Source organism: Catharus ustulatus, chromosome 15 (assembly GCF_009819885.2).
Source record: "Catharus ustulatus isolate bCatUst1 chromosome 15, bCatUst1.pri.v2, whole genome shotgun sequence".
In the NCBI taxonomy this organism is placed as follows: Eukaryota; Metazoa; Chordata; class Aves; order Passeriformes; family Turdidae; genus Catharus; species Catharus ustulatus.
Window position 1 is genome coordinate 15,806,109 of NC_046235.1, and position 27,995 is coordinate 15,834,103.

General features: G+C 60.8%; 2 protein-coding genes across 5 annotated transcripts; one reads left to right on the forward strand and one right to left on the reverse strand.

Moving 5' to 3' along the window:
• RNF44 (ring finger protein 44) lies at positions 1 to 16,681 on the reverse strand. 4 transcript variants are annotated; one of them, XM_033072934.1, is made up of 11 exons: positions 16,624 to 16,681; positions 4,698 to 4,878; positions 4,086 to 4,302; positions 3,428 to 3,595; positions 3,079 to 3,255; positions 2,741 to 2,902; positions 2,539 to 2,663; positions 2,310 to 2,397; positions 2,046 to 2,167; positions 1,858 to 1,957; positions 1 to 1,665 (listed from the first exon to the last, which is right to left on the reverse strand). In XM_033072934.1, exons 2-11 carry the CDS (start codon positions 4,802 to 4,804, stop codon positions 1,603 to 1,605), a joined length of 1,329 nt encoding a protein of 442 aa, XP_032928825.1. In that variant the 5' UTR covers positions 4,805 to 4,878; positions 16,624 to 16,681; the 3' UTR covers positions 1 to 1,602. The 4 variants fall into 4 exon arrangements, with proteins under 4 accessions (XP_032928825.1, XP_032928829.1, XP_032928826.1 ...); XM_033072938.1 differs by lacking the exon at positions 16,624 to 16,681 and adding an exon at positions 7,475 to 7,537; XM_033072935.1 differs by lacking the exon at positions 16,624 to 16,681 and having other exon boundaries at positions 4,086 to 4,205; positions 4,698 to 4,784.
• CDHR2 (cadherin related family member 2) lies at positions 12,907 to 27,972 on the forward strand. The gene is made up of 33 exons (XM_033072931.1): positions 12,907 to 15,641; positions 18,211 to 18,276; positions 18,724 to 18,782; positions 19,120 to 19,185; positions 19,276 to 19,415; positions 19,612 to 19,665; positions 19,876 to 19,965; positions 20,558 to 20,647; positions 20,964 to 21,086; positions 21,164 to 21,307; positions 21,450 to 21,525; positions 21,722 to 21,828; positions 21,908 to 22,138; positions 22,226 to 22,381; positions 22,586 to 22,753; positions 23,020 to 23,081; positions 23,165 to 23,405; positions 23,506 to 23,742; positions 24,021 to 24,090; positions 24,178 to 24,792; positions 25,043 to 25,114; positions 25,389 to 25,438; positions 25,552 to 25,703; positions 25,883 to 25,985; positions 26,064 to 26,152; positions 26,346 to 26,420; positions 26,520 to 26,597; positions 26,676 to 26,736; positions 26,844 to 26,968; positions 27,129 to 27,242; positions 27,353 to 27,430; positions 27,534 to 27,594; positions 27,799 to 27,972. The coding sequence occupies exons 1-33, from the start codon at positions 15,325 to 15,327 to the stop codon at positions 27,916 to 27,918; spliced, it is 4,290 nt and encodes a 1,429-aa protein (XP_032928822.1). The 5' UTR covers positions 12,907 to 15,324; the 3' UTR covers positions 27,919 to 27,972.
• Positions 27,973 to 27,995: the final 23 nt, after the last annotated feature.

Consider the following 27,995-nt stretch of genomic DNA (forward strand, 5'->3'; position numbering starts at 1 on the left):
CTGCCCCCCGCCCCGCGGGGAGCGCCCCCTCCCACCCCGGTCCTTTGCACACGCCGCCGCCGCGGGCGCGGACCCCGCGGGGACGGCCCTGAAAGTCTCACGGTCCTGCTGTGGCGTTGCGGACATGTGCAGTACAGTGCATGGCAGTATCAGCTGAGCACAAAAACCCCTCTCCCAACCCCCCCACACCCCACAGCCGGCTAGACGTAGCCAAGACCACGTTCCAAGCTGGTCAGACATGCATGCATATTTGTGAACATTTACATAGGGCTGGCGTCCGCTCGGAAGCTCCCAGGCGTCAGCGACGCGCCAGGAGGGGAGGGCGATGCTCTCACCACCACCCCTGCCACCGCCTCCCGTCACCCTCCTCGCTAATTAATCATGCAAAACAACGGCCACGCGGGATTGATGGAGCCGGGCGGCGGCGTGGCGGCTTCTCCCCCAGCCCCTGCATGGGCAGGAGGGATACGGTGGCAAGGGGACCGCTCACAGCTTCCCCTGCACCAGCCGGGCCAAGGCCAGGGTAGCACTGAAAATACTCCACGAGGTTATGAATAAAACCCCCCCGCTCTGGGGGCCGCAGCCCAGCCGGCCCCTCGCTGCCCACCGGCCGGGGAAACCGCGCCGTCCAGCCAGCAGGACGGGGCACGGGGCTACCTTGATTTACGGCGTCGGGACAGAGAAACGAGCAGGAGCCGGGGGCCGGGCAGCACACCGGGGACACCACGTGCCCAAAGCCCTAGGGACGGCGTTGGTGTCCCCTCCTTAAGCTTGGCTGCCTTGCGGGATGCCACATGGCCTGGCCCCGGGAGCTGCGCTGGCCAGGCACAGGGGAATGAACAGGGAGAGGGGCCAGGGCTGCGCCAGCACCATCCTCCCACTGGCAAAAGACCCCAAGCAGCCTCTTGGGGCTCCCCAGGGCAGCCAAGGCAGGAGAGAGGCCGTGCCAGGCTGCGCACAGGAGCGGGGACAGTGGCATTCCTGTGTTCCTCCTGCCCTTCTGCCCCAGCCACGCCACAGGGTTGCTGGTGTCCCACCTTGGCCGCACTCCGCCAGCCACCTCCTCCGACTGTCCCCGGGGCTGGGGTGCTGCTGGCATCAAACCCGCAGCGCTCCCTCCTCTCTCCTCCCCTCCGAGGGGAGGAGCCGCCTGCACGCCTCTAGGGCAAACGGCCAAGGAACCAAAAACGTGACGGAAATGAAAAGGAAACAAGGGGAAAAAAAACTATCGTAAAAAAAAAAAAAAAGTGACAAAGGGAAAAACCACTAATTCCCTAGCAGAGTACAAAGACCTGGAAAGTGATGGAGCAACAACAGCGTCTTTGGAGCGCAGAGGGCACGGCCACGCGCCTCCCACCTCCAGCACAACACGATTCGGGGCCCTGGGAGCGCAGCGGGCAGGTGTCCGACCGAGTCCGTGGCCCGGCGGGGAGGAGGAGGGCTGGCCGGGAGCCCGGACTGCTCAATGCTCACCACATCCGAGGAGAGGCTTTGGGGAGGGGGGGTAAGCGCAGGGTCACGCCCCAGCAGCGGGCAGCGGCCCCCACCCCAGCCTGGCGTCCTTGTCCTCTAGCGAATTGTGCGGCACAGCGCCCGCCAGCCTCAGTCCGCCTCCCGCTGCACCTCCGACGCGTCCGCCCGGCAGATCGGGCACGTGCGGTTTGCCTGTGGGCAACGAGATCGGGGCAAGTGAGCAGCACCACGCACCGCTGGCAAGGCTGGAACCACATCCCAGGAGTGCCCTGCACAGTGCTTGGCCCCAGCTCCCAGCGCACTGAGGCCACCCAAAAGGCAGCACCCTGTAATCACAGCACCCTAAGAAGCCACCCTGCTCCCCACAGCGGGCACAGGCCGTACCTTTAACCATTTGTCGACACACTTGGCGTGGAACTCGTGGTTGCAGGGCAGGACGCGGAGAAGCTGCCGGGCCTCAAAGTCACTGAAGCACACGACGCACCTGGGGGAAGCAGCCATCAGTACGGCCCCATTGCCACCACAGCCCCCACTCCTGCCAGGCCCCCCCTATGCACCCTGAGGTCACTCACAGGGTCTGCTCGGACTGGTGGCTCTCGGGGTTGAAGCGGTAGGACGGGAGGTGCTCGATGTCTGCTTTGGTGAGTCCCCGTGGCTTGGCCTCCCCCAGCCGCTCGGCCAAGTTCAGCAGTGCCTGGAGGGAGATGCAGAGGCTGGCTCAGCTCATCTCGTGTTCTGGCACAGCCCCCCTCCAGGCTCTCCCCTCCCAGAAGAGCAACCAACAAAACCCCCAAGCTCTCCCATCCTATCACTGTGGGGAAGCCGAGCTGACGCACCTCATAATTCTCCATTTCCACATCATCCACGTCCAGGTCTAAGCTGATCGTGGGCCCCACGGCCGTTGGCGACACAGGAAGCATAGAACTGGGGCGGAAGGACAGGGCAGTCAGCATGGGGCAGCAAACCCCAGTGTTCATCCTGGCACCCCCCGGGGGCAGAGCCCCCTGTGCCAACAGAGTGCCACCCCTGTCCTATGCATCCTGCAGTATCCCCAGCAGTACTCACAGGAAATAGGGCAGGAAGCTCGGATAGTACGGAGGAGGCGGCGGAGGGGGAGGCGGTGGGGGCAGTGCCTGTTGCAGCCGGTACCGCTGGGTGTTCAGCCGCCGGGGCATCATGTGGGGGTATGGCTGCAGGGAGAGACGGAGCACTCAGAGTTGTACCAGCCCCACAGTGTCCCCAGCCCCTCCCCAGGATAGGAACTCACCACGCCAAATGGCAGTTCTTGGTGCAGCGGGTCATGGGGGAGGTAATGCAGTGGCATGGAGGGCGACAGTGTGGGAGCGTGGTGAGACGGAGGGTATGTGAAGCCTGCGATGGTGTGCTGCTCCCCTCGCAGGTCCACGTCATTGTCTATCCTCTGCAGAGGCTGTGGGGGTAAGAGTTAGCCTGAGAGGAGCATCCCAAATTACACCTCCCTGATGCTATGAAGACAGAGGCACCCTGCCCACCACCCCAGCTTAGACCCACAGGGGTTGCAGAAGGACAAGACTCCAGGGTGGTGGGTGCGTCACCTCCCCAGCCTGTCTGTCCACCCCAACTCACCATACGTGGATGCTGGGCTTGGAGAGGTACGAACTGCCCCAGGGGGGCCATGTGGGGCGGCTGGTGGGGGGGCACTGGCGGTGGGGGTGGGTGCAGGATGTAATGGTCGCTGGAGATGATGGGGGGGAATGTCTGGTAGGAGACGGGAAGTTGTTGCATGGCACATGCCTGAATCAGCTGTGGGGAGAGACAGAGAGAAAAACAAGGGTCAGACACCCCTGCCCCCTCCCCAGGCCTCCAAAGGACCCTGCACTCCCAGAAATTCGCACTACAGTGGGTTTGGGTACCCACACAAGCTCTGGGCACTCAAGGCCCTGGCTGTCCCCAGGCATCCCCCACTGTGACTCACCGGGGGTGGGAGGCAGCAGAGCGGGTAGTGCTGTCCACTGAACATCACTGAGCATGCTGGGAGCTGCTGGGTGCTGCACCCAGGGATGTGCTGGCCAGCGTGGATGGGGAAGCCTTGCGTCGTTACGGTGGTAACCGTGTAGGAGAGAGGGACAGGTCCCTGGTGCACCTAAGGACAAGGTGCCAAGGGCACAGTCAGGATACAGCCCTGCCTGAGCTGTCCCTGTCCCAGGGTCATAGCAGGATGCTGGGCACTCAGTACTGGGAAAAAACACCTGGCATGCCCATCCAGGTGTGGCCAGAGGAACAGGTTGAGTGAGGGCTCAACTTCAGGGAGTTTTGGACCCCTCTTTCCTCCACACCGACAGCCTCCAGCACATCACCATTACCATGAATTACAATAACAGCTGTCACATGAACAGCCCTACAAGGGGACTGTCCCCAGCCCCTGGGAGCAGAGACCACCCTGGACATACTCAGCAAGCAGAGAGACCCCAAGATTTATCTCTGAGAACCAGAGCACCAGCAGGCTCAGGGCTGGGTGATCTCAGCAGCAAATGGCCAGAGGGGACCCAGGGACATATCACCACTCCAGACACCAGCCCAAGAAACACCACAGGATCACACTTACGAGTGGGGTTGGGGGCTGCAGCACCTACCTGGTCATGCAGATCCACCATGAATGGGTTCTGGTGGGGCGGGTGAGCAGCTGGGTGAAGCATTCGTGGCGGCGTGCTGGGAAGAGCGTAGGCGCGGGGCTCATCTACAGGGATGTGCGGCTGCTGGGGGAAGGCAGGGTGCACCTGGGGCTCATCCTGGCCCAGCAGGGTTGCCAGAGGTCGGTCGCGTCGTCCCCACTGACGCCTAGCAGAGGGGCTGTGGGGCCACCGCAGGAGAGAAACAGAGCAGGAGTGACCCCCAGGCCAGAGGGGCACCACAGCCCCAGGCAGGATGGGCTACAGGAGGATCAGTGTCGGCCCAGTGCCCGAGGTGACACGCTCAGGGCATTGTGCCAGGTCACATCTGGAGCTGAACAGCTCCAGAACCATCTTCTCTGCTCACCCTGCAAGTGCCCTCTCTGTGTCCGCAGCATAAAAGGACCCCTGCTCCCCAGGGATCCCTCATCTGGGCCAGGTGGATGTGCTTCCCTGTCAATGTCCCCCCAAGCCCCACTGGGAGCTGGTGCCTTTTCCCAGAGCAGGACCAGAGAACCAGTCCTACATCCACAAGTGCTACAGGGGACAGGGCTCCACACCACGCCGCACCCGTACCTTCGCCGGAGGTGGTCGGGGCTGCTGCAGGGTCCCCCCGAGAAACGGCGCTGGGCAAAAGGGGCAGAGGGCGGCCGCCTATTCACTGCCAGTTCCCATGGTCGCATTGGTGACGTCGGGAGGTGGATGGGCACACGGGACCTCAGGCTCCAGGCAGGGCAAGACACCAGCACCTTGAATTCTGCAAGAGGGACAGCGGGTCATGGCACTGTCCCGCCATCGCTCAGGCTGCTGCTCCATCCACACAAGGATGGTGATGCTGATAGCTGGAGCTCCTGCTGCTCCTACCCCATCTCCTGGGGCTGGATATGGCCCTGAGAAGGGCTAGGAAGAGCCTGTCCCAAACCCTCTCGTTACTATCCCTCCTCTTCACGGCCAGAATCACCCCCCATGCACAACACAGACACAGAGAGAGAGAGAAGCACTTATTTTTGGCGCAGAGGAAAGTGATGAAGAGCCCTGTGGCTGTGGCAGCATCCCAGCCTGCTCATCGGCCAAAAGGGAGCCTGAGCATGGCATGGGGAGTTTCCAGCAGGTCCTTGATGCTGCTTTGGGGGTGCTCTTTGTTGCTGAGCTCCTGCACATCCTACTCTGGAGTCACACTGCTGCCCCAGTGACGGGAGCAGGGGTTGGTGGTGGCAGCAGGGCTCATGGCCCTTCTCTGTCAGGGCTGTGCATTTCAACCCTCTGCTGCAAATAGGGTGCAGCTACACATCCCCACAGAGCAGGGGACAAGCATGGGCTGTGCTGAAGCCAGCCAGGCAGTTCTGCTCCCCCAGCTGCTCCCCAAGGCAGTGGAAGAGTGGGAGCACTGCCCTGGCCCTGCCCCATCTCCCCTCCTGTAGCCAGCCTGACTGCTGTTCCTGCACCAGAGCCCCCTCCCACCTCAACCTCCTCAACCCCCCAGTGAAGCCTGGCACTGCACAGAGGAGACATCTGCATTTGGGGCTGGGCTTTCCCAGGCCCTGCCTTCTCAGGTCCCAAAAGAGCCTTCCTTGGCTCCATGTGTATCCAAGATTCCCCCTGCATACCCTTCCACTGCCCAGCTTCCTTCAGCATCCACAGCACCAGGCCAGCACACGGCAGCAGCCGTGGCCTTGGCACTGCAGCCCACACACCCCTAAATCCAGCTCACTGCACGATGGTGAGGTCCCCCTCAAAGCAGCTTCTTCAGCCCCACCTCCTCCTCAGCGCCCATGGCAAAGACACACCGGGGACAGGAAAGACACTCTGGGGATCTGGAGAATGCTGCTCAGCAGGGGGATCTCAGCCCAGCAGGGAGAAGGTGAAATGCCACTTTTGGGTGATGGGTATCAACAACCACTGGGTCAAGCCCTGTGCCACACATAAGTCCCTTCTTAACCTCACCTTCATCTCCACGCTGCTGTGGAAGCTGAAAGCAAATTTCTCTCTTTGTTTTGGTAGGAAAACGGAAGAAGAAAAGCAAAAGCCACAGGCTGAGCCCTCCTGGAACCTGTCTGTGACTGCCACCAGGGAAGGGGGTGTGCCTGAACAGAGGTTCCTTCCACAGGGAGTTTATTCTGCCCACCTCAAAGCTCTGCCCAGCTGCAATATGCCCCTGAGTGGGCTGGGGGCCAGAATGCAGCAACAACCCAGGTTTAGCCCCATTCTGAATAAGCCTTTCTGAGGTGTTACTGCTTCCAGTTCCACATCCTTACTCTGGGTGCACACGTGGTGCCAAGGTTCTCTGTGATCCAGCGGGCACCTTCCAGACCAGGCACCACAGCGATGGGCTTGGGAATGGGCAGCATGGCTGCAGAGGAACACTGAAACCATACAGGGGCTCGCCTGCTCCTAGGACCTCCAGAGCAGAGAGCTGCCTACGCTCCAGAACCCCAGGACGGCATCCCGAGGCAGGATGGCAACCCGACTTGCGGGACACTGCTGACCGGCTCTCGCCGTGCCACAGCCAGCACCCATCAGGTACCCACCCTCCCGTCCCAAGCGAGCACGCCCGGCTCCCTCCGCACCCGTGGCTGGAAGCCAGCGGCCACGCGGAGCAGGGTGACCGTGACCTCGCGGAAGCCACCGCAGCTCCGAAGCGAAGGGGATCGCGGTCCCGCAGCTCCTCGGAGGGGCGGGGGGGAGGCGGCTCCCGAGCCCCGCCGAGAACAAAGTTAGCAGCGCGCCAGCGCTCACGCCCGGTGCCATCTGCTCGGGCAGAGCCGGGCTCTGGGGCTGCCGGGGGAGCCGCCCGCCACGGGGGTCCTGCCACCCCGCTGCCACCCGCCATCGGCTCCGTCCCGGCACCCCGAGCCCTCCCGTAGCCCCTTCCCCGCCGTTCCCACGCGAGAAGCGCCAGCTCCCCTGCGAGGGGGAGGGGGGGGGTCACCGCTGGCCCCGCCGCACCGGCAACCCCTTCGGAAGGGCGACCCCGACCCACAACCCCACCCCCAGACCCGACCCGAACCCGACCCTGGGTGTCCGGGCCGGCGGCGCACGGCGGGGCGAGCAGCACATCCCGGAGCGCACCAACGGAGCGCCCCACCGCGCAGCACCCCGGGGAGGCACCGCGGCCACCGGCAGCCGGGAGCGCACCCCAGCCCGCGCCCCCCGCCGCGGAGCCCTGCCGGTGCCGGTGCGGAGCTGTGGCTTTAAGAGCGGCCGCTCCGGGGCCATGTGCTCGGCGCCAAACAAAAGCAATAACAAAGGCGGCCGCCGGACCCCGCCGCCGCCGCCCGGGGCAGGTGCCGTCGGGGGTCCGGGGTACGGCCCCCGCCCCCGCCCCGCTCCCGCCCCCCCCGGTCCGCACGTACCTGCACCGATGGCCTGGGCCGCCGCTCCGGTGCCGCTGCGGCGCCCCCGCCCCCTCCCTCCCGCCGCTCTTTGTTCGCCGACGCCGGGCCCGGGCCTGCCCCCCCCGCCGGCCCGCCGCCGGCCCTCCCCTCCCTCCCTCCCGCCCGCCTCCCGCCGGGCCGGCCCCCTCCCCGCCGCCGCTGTTTCCGGTGCCTCTTTGTTTTCCGCGGCGCGGGGCGGCCGCGGCCGGCCGGGGTGCGCTCGGGGTGCCTGTCCCTTTAAGAACCAGCGGGACGCACCGGAGCGAGTCACAGCGCTCGGGGGCACCGGGGGCGCGCGCGGCTGGCGCGGGGGGGGAAGCGGGGGGCGGCCGGGGGCACCGGGGGGGGCGGCGCGGCGCGCGCGCGTCCCACGTGACCAGGCGTGTCACGGTCCGCAGCCATCTTGGAGCGCGGGGCCGCCACGCGGGGCAGCGACCCCCGCCCGGGACCACCGAGCCGGGCCCACAACGGCGGGGAACCGGGCACCCACCGCCTTCTCAAGCGGCCTGGTACCGCTACCGGCCACACTGCCCCGCTGGGACAGGCCTTAAGGCTGATGGCACCGTACCTGCGGCTGTGCCCCCGCATCACTCCCGGGTCCCTGCTCTCCGGGCTGGCAGCTCCCTGGGCCCGGTGGGCCGCGGGGACAGCAGCCCCGTGTGCCCGGGAGCCGCCGTGCTTCGGTGCTGGTGGGCAGAAAAACCCTGGGGGTGGGGAAGCAGAGGCTCCCTGACACCTTTCCGCGCTCGGACGGGAGCACGGGGGAGCTACTGCCCTCTCGCTCAGCACATCGAGCCCTCGGCCCGCACCCGACAGCTCTCCCAGGCCAGCTGTAGCCAGTTCAAACTTTTATGCACCAGAAAAGCCCCTTTTGCTTCAGAAAAGCCTCCTATTTTCTCACGTTAATTAAGCAAGAAGCAGGAACTACTCGGACCATCTGCACACCTGCAGCTCACCTGAGCGAGTCACCCGGCTGGTGGCTAACGCTGAGAGCTGGACACCGAGAGGCAGAGCCACCGGCTCCCCGGGAGCTGCACACCGAGAGGCAGAGCCACCGGCTCCCCGGGAGCTGCACACCGAGAGGCCGAGCCACCGGGAGGGAGCTCAAGACGCTCAGCCACCGGCTCCCCGTGTGCCCCAGCAGCACCGCTCAGGCACCAGTCAAATCCCCGTGCTTAGGGCAGCGCATCGCAGCAGCTTCACTGAGCGCCAGATGCTGCATCCGAGCCAAATTTCCCCCGGTTACAACGCACACTTAGAAATTCCCAGGTAGGCGAGCGAGCCAGCCGGCAGCCCTGATGTAATGCCTATAAACCAGCCCTCCCCTGACAGCTGGGCTTTAAAGTGCTAACAACCAAAAGGGAGCTAATTAATTTGTAGCATCACCCCTTTCAAAGAAAACCTCAGATCGACGATTTAACAATTCAGTAGCTCATTGTTGCGATGAGCAGTCAGATTCAGCTTTGCCCGATCCCAGCCCTGTGCCCAGGTCCCTTCAGGCCCCTCTCAAGGCTCTCACCTCTTCACCCCAAATTCAGGCGTGCAGGAGGAACTACACCAGGATCAAGGATCCTCCAGGACACAGAGCATTCTGGGACAAGATCCCTCTACCATGACTGTCAGTAGTACCACGGCCAACTGCTTCTGTCCCCATGGTAGGGGACACACAGGACAGGAAGGCAGCACAGCAGGGCAGACCTATGATGGTGTCAGAGCCACGCACTCAGGCAAGAACTCCAGCAGGAAGAGCCAAAGGATTGAATCAGCCCAAACCTGAACAACCACCCTCCAGGTCTGTTCCACTACAGCCTCTGTGCTTCAGGAGCTGGGGACTACAGGGAAGAGAAGGAAAACAACACTCTGTCCTTTGACCTTGCCATTGTTTGTGGGCAGAAGCAGCATTGCACCTTCACGAGGCTGGCAGGACAGGTCTGATCCTGGGAAGAGCACCAGCAGCAGGCAGAGGCCACAAATGGTGGGTATCTGTGCAGACACTCCCTCAAACCCGCTCCAGCATCACCAGCTCCCCTGTGGGCAGCAGCTATCGATGTCCTCAGGACAGCAGCAGGAGAAGCCATCGATGGAACACAGCTCACACGTGCTCACACTCCCTGCCCAGCCAGGCTGGATCATTCCCCTGGCACAGCCACACTGCACACGGCTGTGCCCACTGAGGATGGGGCACCACATCCAGCTGCAGGATCAGAGCTTGTGGGAACAGCTCTGCCCACATTGTCTCAGACACAGCCATGCACACACACACACACACCAACATCACACTGCCCCAGGTACAGAGCTCTGCCTGAAAAGCCATGTGAGGGACCCAAATGATGCTACAGTAAGGCTGGTCAGCGCTTCTGGGCCAGGACAAGGGATGCCAGTCTGGCTACAGAGACCTGTGACACCCCTGGTGAGTGAGACAGCCTGCAAGCCTTAGAAAGCTCTCTACCTGCAGGGGCTGCTCAGGCTGAACCTGCTCTACAGCCAACAGGTGGCCCATCCTTTCCTTCAGGATAGCCAGGGGCCAGCAGGACAAAGTCTCTCTGAGCCCAGGCTCTTTAAGTGACCATCTGCTGCCACAGACATGCCACCTCCCTTGCCCCATATATAGGTCAGGTCTGACACAGGATTAGCCATGGTGATCCAGTGGTGAGAGCACATCTCCCACTGGAGGCTTGGTCTGCTCTGTGTTCTCCCTGACACTCAGTGTGCCAATGCTTCACCTCCACATTCTCCTGGGCTTCTCATGCAAGCCCAGGGAGAGAAAGAGGCCCCAGATCCTCCTCTTTTCTCCCCAGGGCCTAGAAAAAAAGCATGAAGAAACCAGCACCAAGAACACAGAATCTCTCAGACTGCAGGAAGGGAGGAGCAGCAGGAGTGTCCCTACCCTACCCAAGGCCCAACCCAAGTACCAGAGGACATTGGACACCCCAACATCAGCAGGGTGAAGCACTTCTCCTCTGTGGAGATGGGGGAGTGAGGAGCTGCCTCCCTGCTCCACACACCCGGAGGAGCCGAGTTCACTGGCAGTGGAGGCAGGACGCCTCTGCCATGATCACACACCACCCACTCCCACCCCCGGGCTGACAGCACTCCCATCAAACGCCTCCAGCCACACACACGTGGAGGATGCTGACATGAGGAGCGAGTAGCTGCACAGGCAGCGGAACTGATAACGCCCAGTTTCCTGTCGATCTCTCCCACGTGGATTCTCTGATGTCTAATAGCATGGCTGAGCTGCACTGCAGAGGGAGAACTAGCAACACCTTCCTCCCCAAGAGCAGGAACCTGTAGCAAGTCAAGACCTCAGAGGCAGCATCCACACCTGACACCTACCCCAACTGACACCATCCACCAAGTTCAAAGGAGAGTGAACGCTCACAAATAAACTGTAAGCTTGCAACAAGCCTTCATTTCCTTAGGACAGGGTAAATAATCTGCAGAGATCTCCACCTTCCTTCATTTGCCCTAGAAACACCAGCATGACCTGAATAGCATGACCAGAAGGCTGCAGGGTTCAGCTTGGCCACCTCTGTAGCTCAGCAGCATCAAGGAATGTGTCCTCCTCCCCCCTGGGTGGCCTCTTCTCCCCTGAACAGAAGCACGCTGAACTATACACACCTCTGTCTGCCCAGGCATCCTGCAGCAGCCACTTCCACTGCTCAGTTGCACATGGGTGGGAGGAGAAGAGCAAATGCCACCATGTCCATCCCCAACCTCCTGCCTGGATAGCCTCCCTGGTGCTTCCTTTCCTTCCTACTACAAGACACTGCTCTTCAGGACTCCATACCCCTCTGCCCTTCACTTTTAGTTCTCATTTCAGACAGCCCTTTCCTAGAACAGATCAGCAGATCAACAGATCAGACAGCCCTTTGCAATCTCTCCTGGGACAGAAGAGGAGGGATCACCCCTCTTTCCCTTCCCTACACAGCATCCCTGGAGTCCCCAGCTCATCTGTCACCTCTCCACAAGCATCTCCCTGAGTCCAGCCTGCTCTCTACATGCTGTGGACAGTGTTAATGGCATCTGCCAAGTGAGCAGCCGAGGGCAGGAGGGGCCAGGCTCCAGACACCTTCCCCACTGCTCTTCACTGTGCTCGGGCAGAACAGCTCCTGCAAAGGGATACAGGCAGAGCCAGGAGCTGCTGGATGGCGAAGAGCAATTTCGCTTCCACTCAGCAACACGAAGTGTCTCTTGAAAGCGCTAGTGACAGTCAGGAAGTTGGGCTGGGTGGTTTGTTTTGCATTTTAAGAAGCCTGCAGGGACACCGACAACCTGCAACGATCATTTTCAGAAAGGAGTTCAGAGAAACTCATGATTTTCAGCAACCATTTATCCTCCTTTGTCCTTGATTAAAAATTTGCCAAGAGGCTGCTTACAAGATGCACCAAAACAGGGAGTGACCACTACCCTAAGTGCAAAGGTTTGCTGCAATACGTGCCCGTACATCACTCAGAGAACCCCACACCAGTGCCTGAGGTTGGTTTTAAGAGCAAAAACATGACTTTCAAGCTGACAGCCCCTGCGCACAAAGCGCAACTGTGCGGTGACAAGAGAGCAGCCTGGGGCACAGGAGCTGCCTGACCTCTGCTACAGCTCTCAACGGCAGATTTTTATTGTTCACCACTTTCCCAGAGCACAGGCATGGAGAGAAAACCAACTAAGACACTTGGCTCAAAATGCAAATGCAGCTAGGGAGCCCCACCAGCACAGCAGGGAAAAGACAACCTGCCGGAGGGGACCGCGCCTCAGCATTGCCAGGCTTGGGGGAAGAAGGACCAGAACACAGGCCCTCCCTTCCCAGGGGCAACAGCGAGACATGCCAGAGGCCTGGATCACCAAGACACAGGCTAACCCGAGAGAAAGCAGCTCCTAACACACAGTACTGCAGGTCAGTCCTCTGCTCTGCATGCTTGAGCTAAAAACCTTCATCCTGCTTTCCAGGCTAGCCAAGGAAGACCCAGAACTACAGCTCTGCAGACAGTGAGAGCAGGTCTCCAGGGACCAGCTTGCAGCTGGAAAATAATATTCCCAAGGCCTGCAACGAGCATTGCTTGTTGGGGACAGTGCTCAATCTCACCCTCTGCCATGCACACAGCAAAGTATGGAGCCCTCCAAACCACCCCACTACACAAAACCCAGACATGCCACACTCTACATGGGCCCCACAGTCTGCTTGTGCCCTCCAGGAAACAGCTCCTGTCCTGAAATGCTGAGGACTTGCAGGTGCAAGGGTGGAGGAAAGGATATGCACCATGGTGCAGCTCTGCTGCTCAGAGAGTCAGCAGACTGGCTTCTCCCAACACCCTTGTGAGCCAACAGCACAGATCCACACTGCTCCCCTCTGGAACTGACCTGTCTCAGGGAGCCACGCAACATCCTCATGCAGCTCCATGACCGCAGAGCTCAGGGCTTGGCTGTCCTGAGTTCCTGCATCAGTGTTAGAGGGCTCTGGGAGAGCTCCCCAGCACCAGCAGCTTCCTTGGATTTTTTAGCAGCCTCTGGACACATCAGCCTGGCATCCTACAGGCTGTGCCTGCATGGTGGGTACACAAACCCTTTGGACAACCAATTACCCACACACAGCAGGTGACAAACCATGTTTCTCCAGACTCTGGTCCAAGCAGGGAGCCAAGGGATGGTGGGAAAATCCCGTGCCCCAGCTCCTCAATAAAGAGGTGAAAACCCCACAAGCATCCAGAAGGCGAGCTTTTCTGCCGAAAACCAGTGCCGTGCGCCTGCCACCAGCACCTCCCGAGCCGTGCCCCGCGGCCAGCCTCACGTGACAGTGGAGTGGATGCACACAGGAGGAGTGGCTGTAGTGACAGCGTTACAGCTTGTGTCCAACACACAGCTGAGCCCAGCAAATCCCAGCACTCTGCAGCTCTCCTTTACAAACTCCACACACTGCGCAGGTACACGGGCGTCAGTGAAAGCTCGGTGCCCACAGCCCCAGGAAAATGACACCTAGAGGGAGACTGCCCAGTGAGTATGGGGCTCCCAAACTCTGATGTCCACTAGCACAAGGACTGGCCCACACCAAGCTCCAGGGACCAAGGAGAGCTGTTCTTACACCAGCCCAAATTGCCCAGGGCCAGCCCCTCTGCTATTTCAGCACACATGTTCCCGGCAGGAAGCAGGGACACCCGGCAGGATAAGCAGGACTTCACCCTAACTCTGCTCTGAGTGACTTTACATCATTCCCCACTCTACCCTGGGTGGCAGGACTCGAGCAGTTCTGCAGACAACCTGGGAGAAAAGTGCTGCGAGCTGAAGCCCAGCCCTTACCTGCCAGCTGTTATTTCATCCCCCTAACAGGTCCATAAACCAAGGATAATTAAATCTCTCCTAAACTCTCTTCCATTTAAAATAAAAATCTATAGTCCCTATTTCATTAGCTGGCTCTGGGTTTTACAGCTTGATCAATTCCCCTCACAGGGCCCTGGTCCCGGACAAATGCAAACACGCAGCTTCCACGGTGTGGATCAATGGGATTCGCAAAGTCTCCCACCCCATTCCTTGTTCCTCACTCACCAATGGGAGCCACACAGCGCAGCAGGCAGGGACAGTGACTTTCACTGCTCAGGGGAACACCACTGCCACGCACTTCAGAGGTCAGAGCTAACGCCTGGCAAGAACAGAGGCAGCAGCGATGCTCCCTCTCCAGTGAAGAACACAGCCATGGCCCTAAAGGCAAAGCAGCCCAGCATGCCAGCAGGGTGACATCTCCCTGTTTGCTCAAGGGACAAGACTCAGCTCCCACAGCTGACAGCTGGAGTCAGAGCCCACCACAAGCACCAGCTGGGATCCAAGAGCAGTCACCACTTCTCTGACCTCCCTGCACACAAAGCGGAAGAGGCTCGTCACTGAGACCCAGGCACACAGCTCAGTGTTTCCTGCCCTTCCCAGCCTCTGCTGCTGCCCTGCCACACAACACCTTCCCCCTGCCAGCCTACCAGGCTCCAGATGGCTCTTGCCACCCCTGCAAGCCTCTCCCTCCGCTGCAGCAGGAGCTTCCAGAGCCTGGCAGCAGATGGAGGGACCACAGCAGCAGCCAGAGCTGCTGAGAGCATCCAGGCAGAGCCCACAGAGTGGACATCAGAGTGCTGGGCAGCCCCTGGCCTGGGCCAGCACCCAGGTGCCTCCCAGCACCTATCACATCATTTCCCTCTGTTCCAGGTGCACATCCCTTCCTCCCATCTTTGCTCAGCCAGAAAGCAGCAAGTTGCCACAGTCCAAATCCTGTCAGTGCCAGGACACACCACGATGGCAGCTGCAGAGGGAAGGTCCGGCAGCCTCAGCTCCAGTGAGCTCCGTCCCGGCCACACAATGCCAGTGACAGACAGACCACACCACCAGGGCCCAAATCCTGATCTGTACTCCAACCAGCTGGTATGTGCAAGGGGAATATCAGGACAGATTTCTGGGACACAAAAAAGCCACCACTTGGAGACTGTCCAGCTCCAAGCAAGCCTAGGGGAACAAAGCTTTGCCACCCCACTGAGACTCCCTGCCTGGCTGCGTGCAGGGAGGTGGCACTGGAGCCTCCCAAACACACACAGGTGCCTCCTGCCTCACCTCCCATGCCAACACCTGCCCTGTCTCCACTGGCACCGTGTCCCAATGCAGGGGGGATGGAGGGGCCACAGTTCACCTGCTAAACCTAACCCACTGCTCAAGGGGTGTGACACCACCTGGCCAGCCCGAGAGCAGACACCCAAAGGTGACAAACAAAGGCGCCCAGCAGGCACTCCGCATTAGCAGTATTTTTAGACACCACTATGGAGCCGGCCTTATTATTTTCATTGCAACGTGCATAATTACCCACCATGCACCGCAGTGACATCAGACGCAGCCGGCTCTCCTCCGACAGCTGCTCCTCCTCCCGGGGCTCCTGCCTGGCCCCGGGGACCCACCTGCCCTGCCAGGCTCTGCCTTGCGCATCTCCCCGGGGCACAACACCCACCTCGAGGGGGGCCTCGAGGTCCTGGGGCATCAGAGGGGCACAGGTGCAGGTGACAGAGGGACAGAGCAAGGCACTGGAGCAAGACAGCAAGAAGGCAAGCGCAGGGATGATCTTTGGAGGTGCAGGCACACACAGCCAGTTGTGGTGGAGCACGGGGCCTGTGCAGAGCTGGTGGACAAGGTACCAGCACAAAACACAGCCGCACTCCTGGGAAGAGGGGTTGCCCCCAGAGGGAGGAACAGCACCTGCCTAGCCGCAGAGCTCAGCTCCTGCCCGGGATAGCAAACCCTGGAGCGCATCCCAGCTGCCCACAACGCGGTCCCACACGCCCTCCGTGGGACAAGGATGCCACGGGCCCCACACACAGCCCACGCTGCCAGCACAGATCCTGCCGGGCCGGTGCCACGACTTGTGCCACTGCCACCACCCGGGGTGCCACTACCCCCACCCCATCACTTCGGGCTCATCTGTTTCCTACCTCCTCCCTAGGGACAACTTTCCGAAGAGTTTCACCACTTCCCCTCTCATCCCCTGTCCCACACCGGGCCTTGCCCCGAGCTGGCACAGTTTACCGGGGCCGGGAGAACGGCGGACGGGACACTGCGAGGTGCCAAGCGGGGACGAGGTCACAGCACCATCACCAGCCCCTCACTCCCGCCCGGCCGGGGTCGGGGCAGATTCCAAGAAGGGGCTCCAGCCGGGGCAGGCTCGGACCGTCCCCACAAGCACGGGCAGCAGCGCTCCAGCTCCTTCCCCGCTGCCCCCCTTGTCCCCGCGGGGCTCCCCCAGCAGCGGGGGCTCCTCCCACCGCCCTGCGGCTGCACCGGGCCTGGCTGCGCTTTACGGCCGCTTCCCCGAACCCCAATGCCCCGGCAGCCGCCACCCCTCGCCCGCGCCGGCCATCCGCCCCCTCCGCGCAGCGGGCCCGGCCCGGCCGCCCCCGCCGCACCGGGCCGCGCTCGCTCCTCCGCCCGCCGCACCGGGCCCCGCGGCCCTGCATCCACCCCATCGCTCTGGGCCCTGCCCGCCGCCCTCCCCGTCCCGCTGCGCCAGGGCTGCGCTCCCCCTGCCCCCAGCCCCGGGCCCTGCCCGCCGCCTCCCCCTCGGTGCCCCGGCCCTGCCCCGCACAGCCTGGGCCTGCGGCCGCCGCCGCGCCCCGTACCTCCGGGAGGCGCGCCCCCGGCGCTCGGTGCCGTGCCCCGGCGCTGCCCGCCGCTCAGCCCGCTCGCATGGCGCGGCGGCTGGGCCCGCCGGGCTCCGTGTCCGTCCCGGTGCCGGTGCCAGTGCCGCTCCCGCTCCGGCCTCAGCCCCGCCTCATGGCGCCCCCGCGCTCGCCGCACCGATGGAACCGGCCGCGCCGCGCTGCTCCCCCCCCACCGCGCGGCGGCGATGGGCGCGCCCGCCGCCTCCTGCCGTAATGATCCGAAGAGCGGCGCCGCCGAACCGCGCGGCGGAGCTCCTGGGCCGTAATGCTCCGAGGGGCAGCGCAGTGAACGCCGCCCGGCATTGAGCTGGGGAAGATCACACGGATTAGAGAATCACGGAATCAATTAGGTTGGAAAAGATCTCTGAGATCATGTAGTCCAACCTATTACCCAACACCACCATGTCAACTAGACCATGGCACTAAGTGCCACATCCATTCTTTCCTTAAACACCTCCAGGGACGGTGACTCCACCACCTCCCTGGGCAGCCCATTCCAATGCCTGGCAAACCTTTCCGTGAAGAAATATTTCCTGATGTCCAACCTAAACCTTCACAGGTTGCCAGGGGGAAGAGGTCGACTCCCATCTTGCTACAACCTCCTTTTGGGAAGCTGTGGATGTCTCAGAACAGCCCTGGGAGGTGTGGCAGTGCCCCAGGACAGCCAAGGGCAGTTTGCAGAACGGTGTCCAGCATCAGCCTCAGGACTGTCTGGGGAGGCACCCTGAGACAGCCCTGGGGGACTCCGGGGATAACCCCAGGCACCCACAGGGTGTCTGTGAGGATGTCCTGGAGCAGCCTTTGCAGGAGCTGGGGTGGTCCTGGACCAGCTCACAGGAAGAGGTTTGGTAAGGGGTGGTCACAGTCTGTCCCCTGTAGCCCTTTCTCTGGGGCTTCTCTGACCCACGTGTAGGGTGAGATGGGAACCTCAGAACAGGCTGAGTGTCTGGGGAGACTCCAGAGCTTCTCCAGTATCCAGGCCCTGTGGGTTCCCCAGGGAATAGGGCCATGGATGCGGGGGTCCAACAGGCTGGCCATGCCCCCCCCACTGCCACCTCCCAGCCCTTTTCTGCCTGAGCAGAGCTGGACAATCCACCCTTGTCCCTAGCGGGTCTGAAGTAGGTCAGGGAGGCTGGGCCAAGCCCCTGGGGAGGGGAGTGGGTGGCAGGGGGTGCAGAGGGGCCCCAGGAACCCGCCCCAGTGGCCACACCACAAGGTTGGTACCCACCCCCTGTCCTGGTAGGACCCCAGTGTCCCCAGCCCAGGGGATGCAGGGCATTTCCATAAGCCCTCTTTGGTATCTTGAAGTGGTTTGGGATCCCTCTGCATCCCTGCAGGCTCCACACCCCTTCTGGGAGCTGGGGTCCCATGGATGCAGGTGAGGGACAGCGCCCAGTATGGATACCTGGGGACCTGGTTTTGGGGAGTGAGCCTGGAGCTGAGCTGAATGGGAGCTGTGGGATGAGCACAAGGAATACGGAAGACAAGGGAGGGATTTCTTGCACTTTCATTTCAGTTAATGATTGATGAATGTGTTTACTGCAGGAGGCAAAGGTCTGGCAGTGTCAAGATGCAAGTGCAGAGGCAGCATCCCCAGGGACACAGCCACAGGTAAGAGATGTCGGCCCCTATCCCAGCCCCCGGGGGAGAAGGTGGGGGTGTCTGTCAGCCGTGGAGCTGCCCACAGGCCCTGGTACAAGGAGAGAGACACCGTGGTCATGCCATGGGTTGCTCTTGGACTCCAAGCACTTCTTGGGGTGGCTCTGCTGGGCACAAGCAATGGAGCCTCCAGCCATGCCCAGGACAGGCTCCTGGTGTTCCCCAGGCATACCTACAGTCTCCTCTACCTGGAGGTCAACCTTGTCCTCCCATGCCACGTCCTCAGGGAGCCCCTGCCCAGGAGTGCAGTGTGGAGCCTGCTGTTTGCCCACCAGCCCAGCTCAGCAGAGGGGACAGTCCCCACCAGCACCTCTCCTGCCCTGGTGGCTGCTCCCTGGGAGGGATTTGGGGGGGCAGGCTCAGTCTTTCAGGTGTTTGTTCCCTGGTGTGTGCCCACAGGCGTCCTGGCAGGATGGCATGGCGCTCTTTGGTGCTGCTGCCCTTTCTCCTGGCAACAGGTAAGGACTCTGCTGGGCATCTGGCATGGGCGGGTTGGAGGTGTTGGGGCTGCTTTCAACCCCCAATACTCTTTCTCAATTCCCTGGAGGAACCCCAAAACAGCTGCCTACCCCACTGGGGAGCCAGGGCAGGGCAGGGCTGGACAGTAGGGAAAGCATGGGGGCTGCAGCTGAAGAGAAGCGTGGTCTGAAGGTGTGGGATGAGTACAAGGATGAGAGGGATGGCCTGCCTCCCATGGAGACCCAAACCATGGCTGGGAGCTGAGGAGGTGCTGCCAGACATGGGTCTGCCCACAGAGCCCAAACAGTGATGGTGCTCAGCTCCTCTTCCCTGTAGTTTCAGGCAACACAGTTCCCTTCATCAACACCACCATCGTCCACGTGCCTGAGGACCTGCAGCTGGGTGAGTAGGGTGGTCTGGAGAAGGGCCTGGGGTGTCAGAGCAGTGACTGGGGGCTTCTCAGGCAGGGGCTGACACTGCCTGTGCCCCCAGGCCAGTTTGCTTTCCAGCTGGTAGCTTATGACATAGACAAGGACCCTCTCACCTACCAAATCGGAGGGACAGACGCCCTCTACTTCTCTGTCAACTCCAGCTCAGGCGAAGTGACACTGAAGAACTCCCTGGACCGTGAGGTGTGGGCAGAGGATGGGGTCAGATGTCCCTGCCTGAGTGGGGGTATGGGGATGGAGGGCAGAGCCTGTGGGTCACTCCCTGGCCCCAAAACCCAGGTCCTGGAGGGAGAGTTGTCCTCACAGAGGTTGAGGGTCGACTCTCCAAGGACTGAGCTCCACCTTGGCCCTGACCAAGTCCTGCCTTGTGTCCCCTCAGGTCCAGGCCAGGCTCACCATCACCGCCATAGTGTCTGATGGTGTAAATGATCCGGTGAGTGCTGGGGAAGGGCTGGGTGGCTGCAGCGGGAAGGGAGTCCCCATGGACAGGTCCATGGATGAGGCTCAGTGGGAAGCCAATTGGAAGCGGGTGTGTGATGCTGGCTGGCTGGCTAGGGTGGGCATGGGATGCCAGAACTGCACCCAGCTCTACTGGCCACCATCTCCCACACACCCATCCTGTGCCCTCTCTGACACCTGGTAGGTCTCCCGGAAAATTACCGTCATCGTGGATGACCGTAATGACAACGCCCCGATCTTCCAAAACCTGCCGTATGTTGCCAACGTTTCTGAGGTACCTTCCTGGGAGCTCCCAGCCCCCACAGGCAGCAGGGCAGGGGTGCTGGGTGGCTCCTGTGGCATGGGTGTGCCAGCAGTGGGACAACAACAGGCTGGGAACTATGTGACCCCACACCTGGGTGTGTGGTGACGGTGTGTCTGAGCATAGGGTCATCAATGCTTCAGCCAGTACCTGGGAGGACTCTGTGCCAGGGCAATTCCCAATGGGAGCCTCTGTGTCACCTGAAGTGCTGAAATGAGACTGGGACTCTGCCCTGGCAATGAGTTTCTGTTCAGGGTGTGCCCAAGCTAGCTGTCAGCCCAGGACAGCATGGTGCTGGATCAAAGTGTAGATGGGGCGTGGGGCTGAGTCCAACCCTGATCCAGCAACTCCAGGGCTGGAGTGTAGCCTCTGCTCCCAAGGGGCCCCAGGGAGGGTAGCAAGGGGGTCCAGCCTCTGTCCAGCCTGAGCAAGGCGAGCAGTTCATCCCATGGCACTGGGCAGTACCTGCAGTCCTGCAGGGCCAGAACACCCCAGGGCAGGGCTAGCAGGGTCCAGGCTCAGCATCACCCCCTTCTCTGCCACCACCACCCCCCTCTGTGCCCAGAACACGAGTCCACACACCATCGTCTACGCCGTGTATGCCATCGACATCGACACTGGGAACGCCTCCAGAGTCAGCTACAGCATCGAGGAGGTGAGCACAGAGCTCAGCAGAGGGGAGTAGGTCACACCATACCCAAACCCCACCCCTGGGCTACCCCTGCAGTGCTGAGGTGCTGGGGAACACGGCCAGGACAGACCGATATCTCTTGGGGGTGCAGGGAGGTTTTGGATCAGGACCTACTGGGCAATTGGTGCAAGGTGCTGAACAGTTTCAGGCCGGGGATGAGCCAGGTGGTTGGGGGTCCCCATGGGCCAAGCCTGGCAGAAGGATGGGGATGGAGCCCCCATCTCTGCTGGGACACCTCTGCTCCCTGCCTTGGTGACACAGGCTGATGTCCCCTGCTCAGGTGATCCCAGACAACACGACGAATTTCCAGCTCTTCTACATCCTGCCCAATGGGAGTGTGGTGCTCAGTGGTTCCCTGGACTATGCCAAGAACACTTTCTACCAGATCAAGATCCTCGCCAAGGTGGGGACCATCGGGGCTGGGGGTGCATGGCTGCCAGGTAAGGGGGCTGTGGGACTGACAGGTGCTCTGCTCCTCAGGATGGCGGGGGATTGCTGAACGATGTTTGGGTCGTCCAGAACAGCTCTACTTACCTGTCTGTGATCGTTACGGATGTGCCCAACCTGGACCCACGGTTCCTCAATGAGCCCTACTCAGGCTCTGTGCCTGAGAACTGCGACCTGGTCAGGAGCCTGCCTGCCCCAGTGTCATGTCCCTGCCCCTGCCCCTCCCTGGGGGCTCTTATGCCCTCAAGTGTCTGGGCCACCAGGCCTGTGGGCAGCTGGAGATGTCATCGGTCCTGCCCTGATGGCCATGTCCCCACAGGGCACCAGTGTGCTGACTGTCCAGGCCATAGACCAAGACACAGGGGTGAATGATAAAATCATCTACATCATCACCAGTGAGTAATGGGGCAGAATGGGTCAGGCAGGGGATGATATGGTGGGATGAACAGGAGGGGTGGTCAGGGAGGAAGGGGTACCGTGGAAACTGGTTCTAAACATCCAGGCTCTGCCAGCCTGACCTGCTGGCAGAGAGAGAGCCAGGCCTCCCTTTCCCAGTGGCTACCACTGGTTCCTGCTGTCTCCTTGTCCTAGATGCCAGTGTTCCTTTTGTTATCAATGACACAACGGGCATCATCACTGTGAGTGAGCCCCTGGACCGTGAGCAGCTGCCAAGCGAGCAAGTGCTGCTGCAAGTCACAGTGAGTAGGAGGTAGCAAGGGGAGCCCCATCCTCTTCCTCTCCCTGGGCCCCTCCAACCTGCTCGCTCTCCCTGCCCAGGCACGTGAGGAGCATGACGATATCTATGGCAATGTGGCCCAGACAAGCACCATGGTGACAATCACGGTGACTGATGTCAATGACAACAAGCCCCAGTTCTACAACTGCTCCGTGTCCAGCTGCAACTTCTCTGCCAGTCCTCAGAACAACTTCACGGGCAGCATCATAGAGCACTCCTCCACCAGACTGCCTGTGTCCAACCTCAACATCGCTGCCCATGACCCAGATAAGGTAGGAGCCTGTCCATGGTGCTGTCTTGTAGTGCTGGTGTCTGTCCTGGCTGCACCACTCACCCTCGCTCTTGTCCCTCCCTGGCAGGGCATCAACGGCACTTTTGAGCTGAGCCTGCAGGGTCCGAATGCCAACGCCTTCTCTGTGTTCCCCACAGAAATTGTGGGCACAGGGGAAGTCCAGATCCTGGTGCAAAACTCATCCTTAGTGGACTATGAGATAAGCCATGTCATGATGGTGCAGGTGGGACTTGTAGGGCTGGCCTGCTCTGTAGAGGCAGCTCCTGCTCCCTGCATGCAGTGGGGACACAGCCCTTCTCTTGCAGAGTTCAGGAGCTAAAGCAGAACAGGGCTCTGCCCTGGCAGTTTGTTTGGTGCAGGGGAGTGTGACAGGTCTCTCTAATGTTTGGGGACTCATGTCAGACACAGTCCCTTTTCAATCCTGCAGATCATTGCTAATGACACGGGGAACCCTACAGACTGCTGCTCCACAGCCACCGTGACCATCAACCTCATCGACAGCAATGACCACATCCCTGAGTTCCCCCAGAGCACCTACAACCTGAGTGTGATGGAGAACAGCCCCAGTGGCACCGTCATCTCCCCAAACATCACGGTCAGGCACCGATCAGGGGGTGGGCATACCTTATATCCCCAAGCAAGGCACTGGGCACACCTAGCACTTCTAATACAGCTTGTCCTGAGGGCACTGATATCTTCATACACACGGGAAGGACTTAGGGCCAGTGGGTACACAAGGGTGGGACCCCTTGCCTATTAGGGCCATCTTTTTGGGGTGCTGTGCCAACAGCCACTTCCCCAGACTCATCACTGCTCTGAGGGTTGAAACAGATTGACCAGATGGTTCCTTCTGTCCTGTAGGCCTATGATCCAGACAGCGGTGTCCTGGGCCAGATCACCTACCAGCTGCTCCCGGAGACCATGTACGTAAGGGCAGAGCCAGCCACAACCAGGGCATCACCCTGGAGAGTGGGCTGCAGTCCTGAAGGCTCTGTGTATGCCACAGCCTTACAACCTTCATGGTGAACGCCACAACCGGGGCACTGCTGGTGTACAACGGGAGCTTGCTGGACCGGGAGACTCGCTCCATCTACTACGCCAACCTCCAGGCCAAGGATGGGGGCAACCAGGTGGGCACAACAGTGCTGGAAATCACCGTGCTGGATGCCAACGACAATGCACCCATCATCATTGGCTCCTACTTCATCTCAGTGGACGAGGGGCAGAATGTTAGTACACAGATCCAGGTATGTACCAACAGAGGTGGGAGGGTTGGCAGGGCTGGCAGAGGGGAGGGACGGTCCCCAAGGTGCCCGACAGCCCTGTTCCAAACACTGACCTTTTCAGGCCATCGACAATGATGAGTCTGGCAGCCCCAACAGCAAATTGGGCTTCAGGATCCTGCAAGGACCATACAGCAACAACTTTACCATCAATGCAGACACAGGTGAGATGCACAGCATCGAGCCGCTGGACTGCGAGGCATTGGAAGATGAGAGTGCACAGATGGTGGTGACAGTGATGGTGTATGACCACGGCGAGCCACCACTGAACAACACAGTGAACGTCACCATCACTGTGGGGGTGAGCCCTGGGCACAAGCAGGGACAGGCTGGGGCAGGCTGGGGCTTGGAGCTGGGATGGATGGGCAGGGCGGGGATGTGGAATCCCTGGCTGTGGCAGAGGTGCCGTGTCTCCAGGCTTTCTGTGGGGGCAATGTGAATAGTTGATGCAGGGAGGCAGGAGAGGGCTTGTGTAGCTCCTGCCTGTGGGCAGGCAGGTGCCCACACTCCTGTCCCCAGCTGGCTGTGGGGAATCCTGTTTCCTGGAAGGGCTACAGCCATGGGTTTTGTCTCCTGCAGGACCTGAATGACAACATTCCCGTGTTCCTCAACCAGTCCTATGAGTTCTCAGTCTTTGAAAGCTCTCCAGGTATAAGTTGCATGGCCGGGCTTGTGGGACCAGCAGTGGCCCTGAGTCAGTGCCCACTGCTCACTCAGTGTCTGTCTCCAACTGCAGGGTCCTTCGTGGGTGAGGTGAACGCCACAGATGCTGACCGGACAGAGATCAATTCCCGTATTTCATTCCAATTTGAAAGAGGCAGTGGCTCCAGCAACTTCTTAATCCGCTCATCCCGCCTGGGGCCAGGGAACTACAGTGGGCAGCTGTCTGTAGACCCTGATGTGTACCTCGACTATGACACACTGCAGCCAAAGTTCTTCACTCTGACAGTGCTGGCAGAGAACACAGCTGCAGACAACCCAGGGGACAAGGCCAATGTCTCAGTGATAGTCCACATCCTAGACGTCAATGACGAGCCCCCCACCATCCTGCCAGACTCACTGCAGGACGTGTCGGTGGCTGAGAACGGGACACAGCAGGGTCTGATCCACACTCTGAACGGCTTTGACCCTGACACCAACCACTCGCTGGTCTTCGAGGAGCTGGCGGTCGCCTGCTTCAAGGGGGACAGCAGTGCTGGGGACGTGTGCTGGGACTGGTTTGTGCTGACACCCAACGGCTCAGTGCTGGTGAACAGCTCGGACATCGACTACGAGGTGTGTGACAGCGTCCTGCTCACACTGCGGGTGGAGGACCTGTTCACTGAGATGGGCAGCCGCTACAGCCAGAACGGTACGGCCCCCACTGCCCGCCCCTTCCACCTCCTCTGGCCATGGCAGGTGCTGGGACCTGCCTCTCCCACCTCCCACCAGAAGCTGTGGGCAGCAGGATAGGACCTGAGTGGTTTGGCTGAGGAGGGAGGGTGTCCCCAGCTCTTTTGATCTCAGCTCTTTGGGAGGACAGGGCTCCCAGAGGAAGCAGAGGATGGTGCTGCAGGGCTGCTCTGTTGGTGATCAGAGCTCTGCTTTTGGGACATTTGCAGAAACCCTGAGGATCATCATCATTGATGTGAATGACAACGTACCAGTCTTCGAGGCCATCTCAGAGACTTTTGGTGAGCAGCTGGGGTTGGCACATCTCATGGGCTCCTCTCTGCACCCACACATACCCTGCCACATTCACCAGCAGTGAGGATCTTCGCCGGGCCCAGGGCAGGGCTGAGCAGTGAAGGGGGCCAGGCTGGGGTTACTCAGGGCTTTCCATGAAGGTTGTGGGGCCAAGGGCAGCAGTGGGTGCTTGGAACTGTGGGGCTGTGTGGGCATGGGGTCTGCAGCAAGTCTGGCTGCTCACCAGCATGACTGCACCATCCATCTGTCTATTCCTGGCAGTGATTGTCCCTGAAGTCACTCTTGTGGACGTGCAAGTGGCTACTGTGAAGGTGAGGAGCTGCCTGCCTGTATCTGTCAGCTCATGGAACCTTGTTCACTTGTCCCCACGATGGCAGGCAGGGGCCATTCCCATCCATGCTCCTGCCATGCTCTGTCCCTGCAGGCCACAGATGCTGACTCGGGGCTGGGGGGAACCATCACCTTCTCCATTGTCAGAGTGGTGCTTGTGGAGGACAGTGGGGCCAGTCAGCCCTTTGAGAACCTCTTCAGGGTGTCCACAACGCTCGACAATGGCACCTACATTGGGAGCATCCGGTGAGGCCATGGCTCCTGGCTGCGGTGGGGGATGCAGCTCAGCTCCTGCCTGCTGCAGGGCCAGCACAGGCTGGAAAGAGGACAAAGCCTTTCTGGATCCTGCCTGGGCATGAGCTTGAGGGATGGCAGGGGGCATCCTGTGCAGTGCAGTGAGATTGCTGATGTCCCTGTCCTCACAGGGTGGCCAGCAACCTTGATGAATCACTGAAGGGGCAATACCAGCTGACAGTGGAGGCTAAGGATGGCGAGGAACCGGTGCACAGAGCACAGACTGTGCTGACTGTGAGTGCCACCCCAAACCCCATCCCAGGACGCCACGTGCCTGACCCAGCTCTGCTCACTCCTTCTCCCCACACACAGATCTTCACCGTGGATCAGAGCTACCGCATTCGGCTCCAGTTCGTGTCAACAGTGGAAGAACTCCAGAAGAACTCCGAAATTATTCGATTGTAAGGGGTGCTGGGCCGGGGCTGGGGGTGCAAGGCTGGACCCACCAGCTGTGCCTCTCAACTTCATGGACTGTGAACAGGGTGGGCCAGGCAGGTCCCCACCAGAGGAGGGGGCTTCAGGGGGTCCTTCCTGTGCCCATCAGCAGAACAGCAGGATGTCCAGCACAGCTTCCCCCATCTCTCTTTTTACTAGGACCCTGGCCTCTGTGACCAAGACAGCAGTCCACATGGTGGGTATCGGACGCGTAGAGGACACCCGTGACACCCGGTGAGTGGTGGTGCGGAAGGGGACATGGTGGTGGCAGCAGGGGTGTCCCCCTGGAGCAGGGCACATCGTCACATTCCCCCCATCTCTCTGGTTCTGCAGCGCGAATGCCAAGTCAGTGATGGACGCCTACTTCGTGTACAGCAATGGCACTGCCCTGGATGCCAGTGAACTGAATGCGTGAGTGCTGGGCTGTGCACGGGCACTGCCACGTGCTGGAGCCAGCCCAGCTGCTCACACCTCCGCTTTCCCTGGCAGAGCCATCCTGTCCGATCCGGTGGGCTTGGCTGAGCTGGTGAATCTGGGCCTGTTTGTCATTGTGAGTGGGGCCAGGCAAGGGGCATGGGGAGAGAGCAACAACCCCTTTGGGGCTGGCTGGGGAGTTCCACTGGCTGGAACTGTGCCCTCACCCCTCCTCTGTGCCAGGGCCCTGGGGAGGTGATACAGCCTACCAAGGAGACAGAGCTGATTGGCATTATCGCAGGATTGGCAGCATTCCTACTCCTCTTCATTCTCATCATGACCCTGGTTTTGGTACTCACCACCAGGAGGTACCTCACTGCCTGCACCCCCTCCTACCACCCCTCACCACCCCCATCCTCACCAGCACCCCCAGACCCATCCCCATCCTCCAACCTGCTTCTGCCCACCCCATCCCACAGCCCAGCTCCTCCCTGCCCCTCTCACCCACCCCATCCCTGGGCTTTGCAGCTACAAGAGGAAGCTGAATGCCATGAAGGCTCTGAAGGTGGCCACAACATTCAACCCTGCCACAGCCCAGCAGGGAGCTGGCATCCCTGGGACCAACCAGTACAATGCTGAGGGGTGAGTGGGGGACTCCCTGCAGCATGTGGGGATAGACCAGGCTTGTCCCCACATCCAGGGACTGCAGCACCCCAAGGGGCAGCACTTACGTGCAACCCATCCCTGACCAGGGCCAACCCCATGCTGAACCAGCCTCTCGATCCCTCCCACGACCTGGGCTTCCACGAGGACTCCATCTCTGTGACCAGGTGAGCTCTGTGGGCAGGTCCCAAAGGCCACAGGCTGTCACCTCATACCTCACTTCTCCAATGCCTGGGTCCTTTTTTACCTCCCACCCTCCATTCTCCACAGCATGAATTCTCTGGATGAAAATACAGTAAATGCACCAGCAGATGACAAGTTTGAGGTTGAGGTAAGTGTGCAAAGAGCTCCCAGCAGCTGGGAGTCCTTACAGAGCACCCTGCATCCTTTTCTCGCTGCTGTGGTCCCCAGGGCCTCAGGGACCCCTTGTGTCCTTTACTCTGCACCCCTTAACAGCCCTCAGCTCCTGGGAAGGACAGGAGCCCCTGCCCTTTACTCTGTCCCCATCCCTTCTGACCATGCTTTCCTCCTGCAGCAGGTCAAAATGAAGCCAACAGATCCCACTGACAAGGAGGCGCTGGTGGCTGCCCTGGACCTGAAGGAGCCCACCAAAACAGCGTACCTCAACACCACCTTCACCACCACGGACTTGTGAGCGGGCTCACAGGGTGCAGCAGGGCTGGAGCGGGACTCGGGCAGCTGCTTCGGTGTAGAGATGTTCAGTGTCTGGCA

What these genes read in the sequence shown, in the direction of transcription:
- RNF44 (XM_033072934.1), bottom strand. Translation starts at nt 4,804, where the DNA reads ATGCGACCATGGGAACTGGCAGTGAATAGGCGGCCGCCCTCTGCCCCT. An exon ending in AAGCCCAGCATCCACGTATG is followed by an intron (nt 2,903 to 3,078) that starts GTGAGTTGGGGT and finishes TTACCCCCACAG; the next exon opens with CCTCTGCAGAGGATAGACAA. An exon ending in AAGAACTGCCATTTGGCGTG is followed by an intron (nt 2,664 to 2,740) that starts GTGAGTTCCTAT and finishes CTCTCCCTGCAG; the next exon opens with CCATACCCCCACATGATGCC.
- CDHR2 (XM_033072931.1), top strand. Translation starts at nt 15,325, where the DNA reads ATGCACCGCAGTGACATCAGACGCAGCCGGCTCTCCTCCGACAGCTGC. An exon ending in AAGTGCTGCTGCAAGTCACA is followed by an intron (nt 21,829 to 21,907) that starts GTGAGTAGGAGG and finishes CTCCCTGCCCAG; the next exon opens with GCACGTGAGGAGCATGACGA. An exon ending in GAGGACACCCGTGACACCCG is followed by an intron (nt 26,421 to 26,519) that starts GTGAGTGGTGGT and finishes CTGGTTCTGCAG; the next exon opens with CGCGAATGCCAAGTCAGTGA.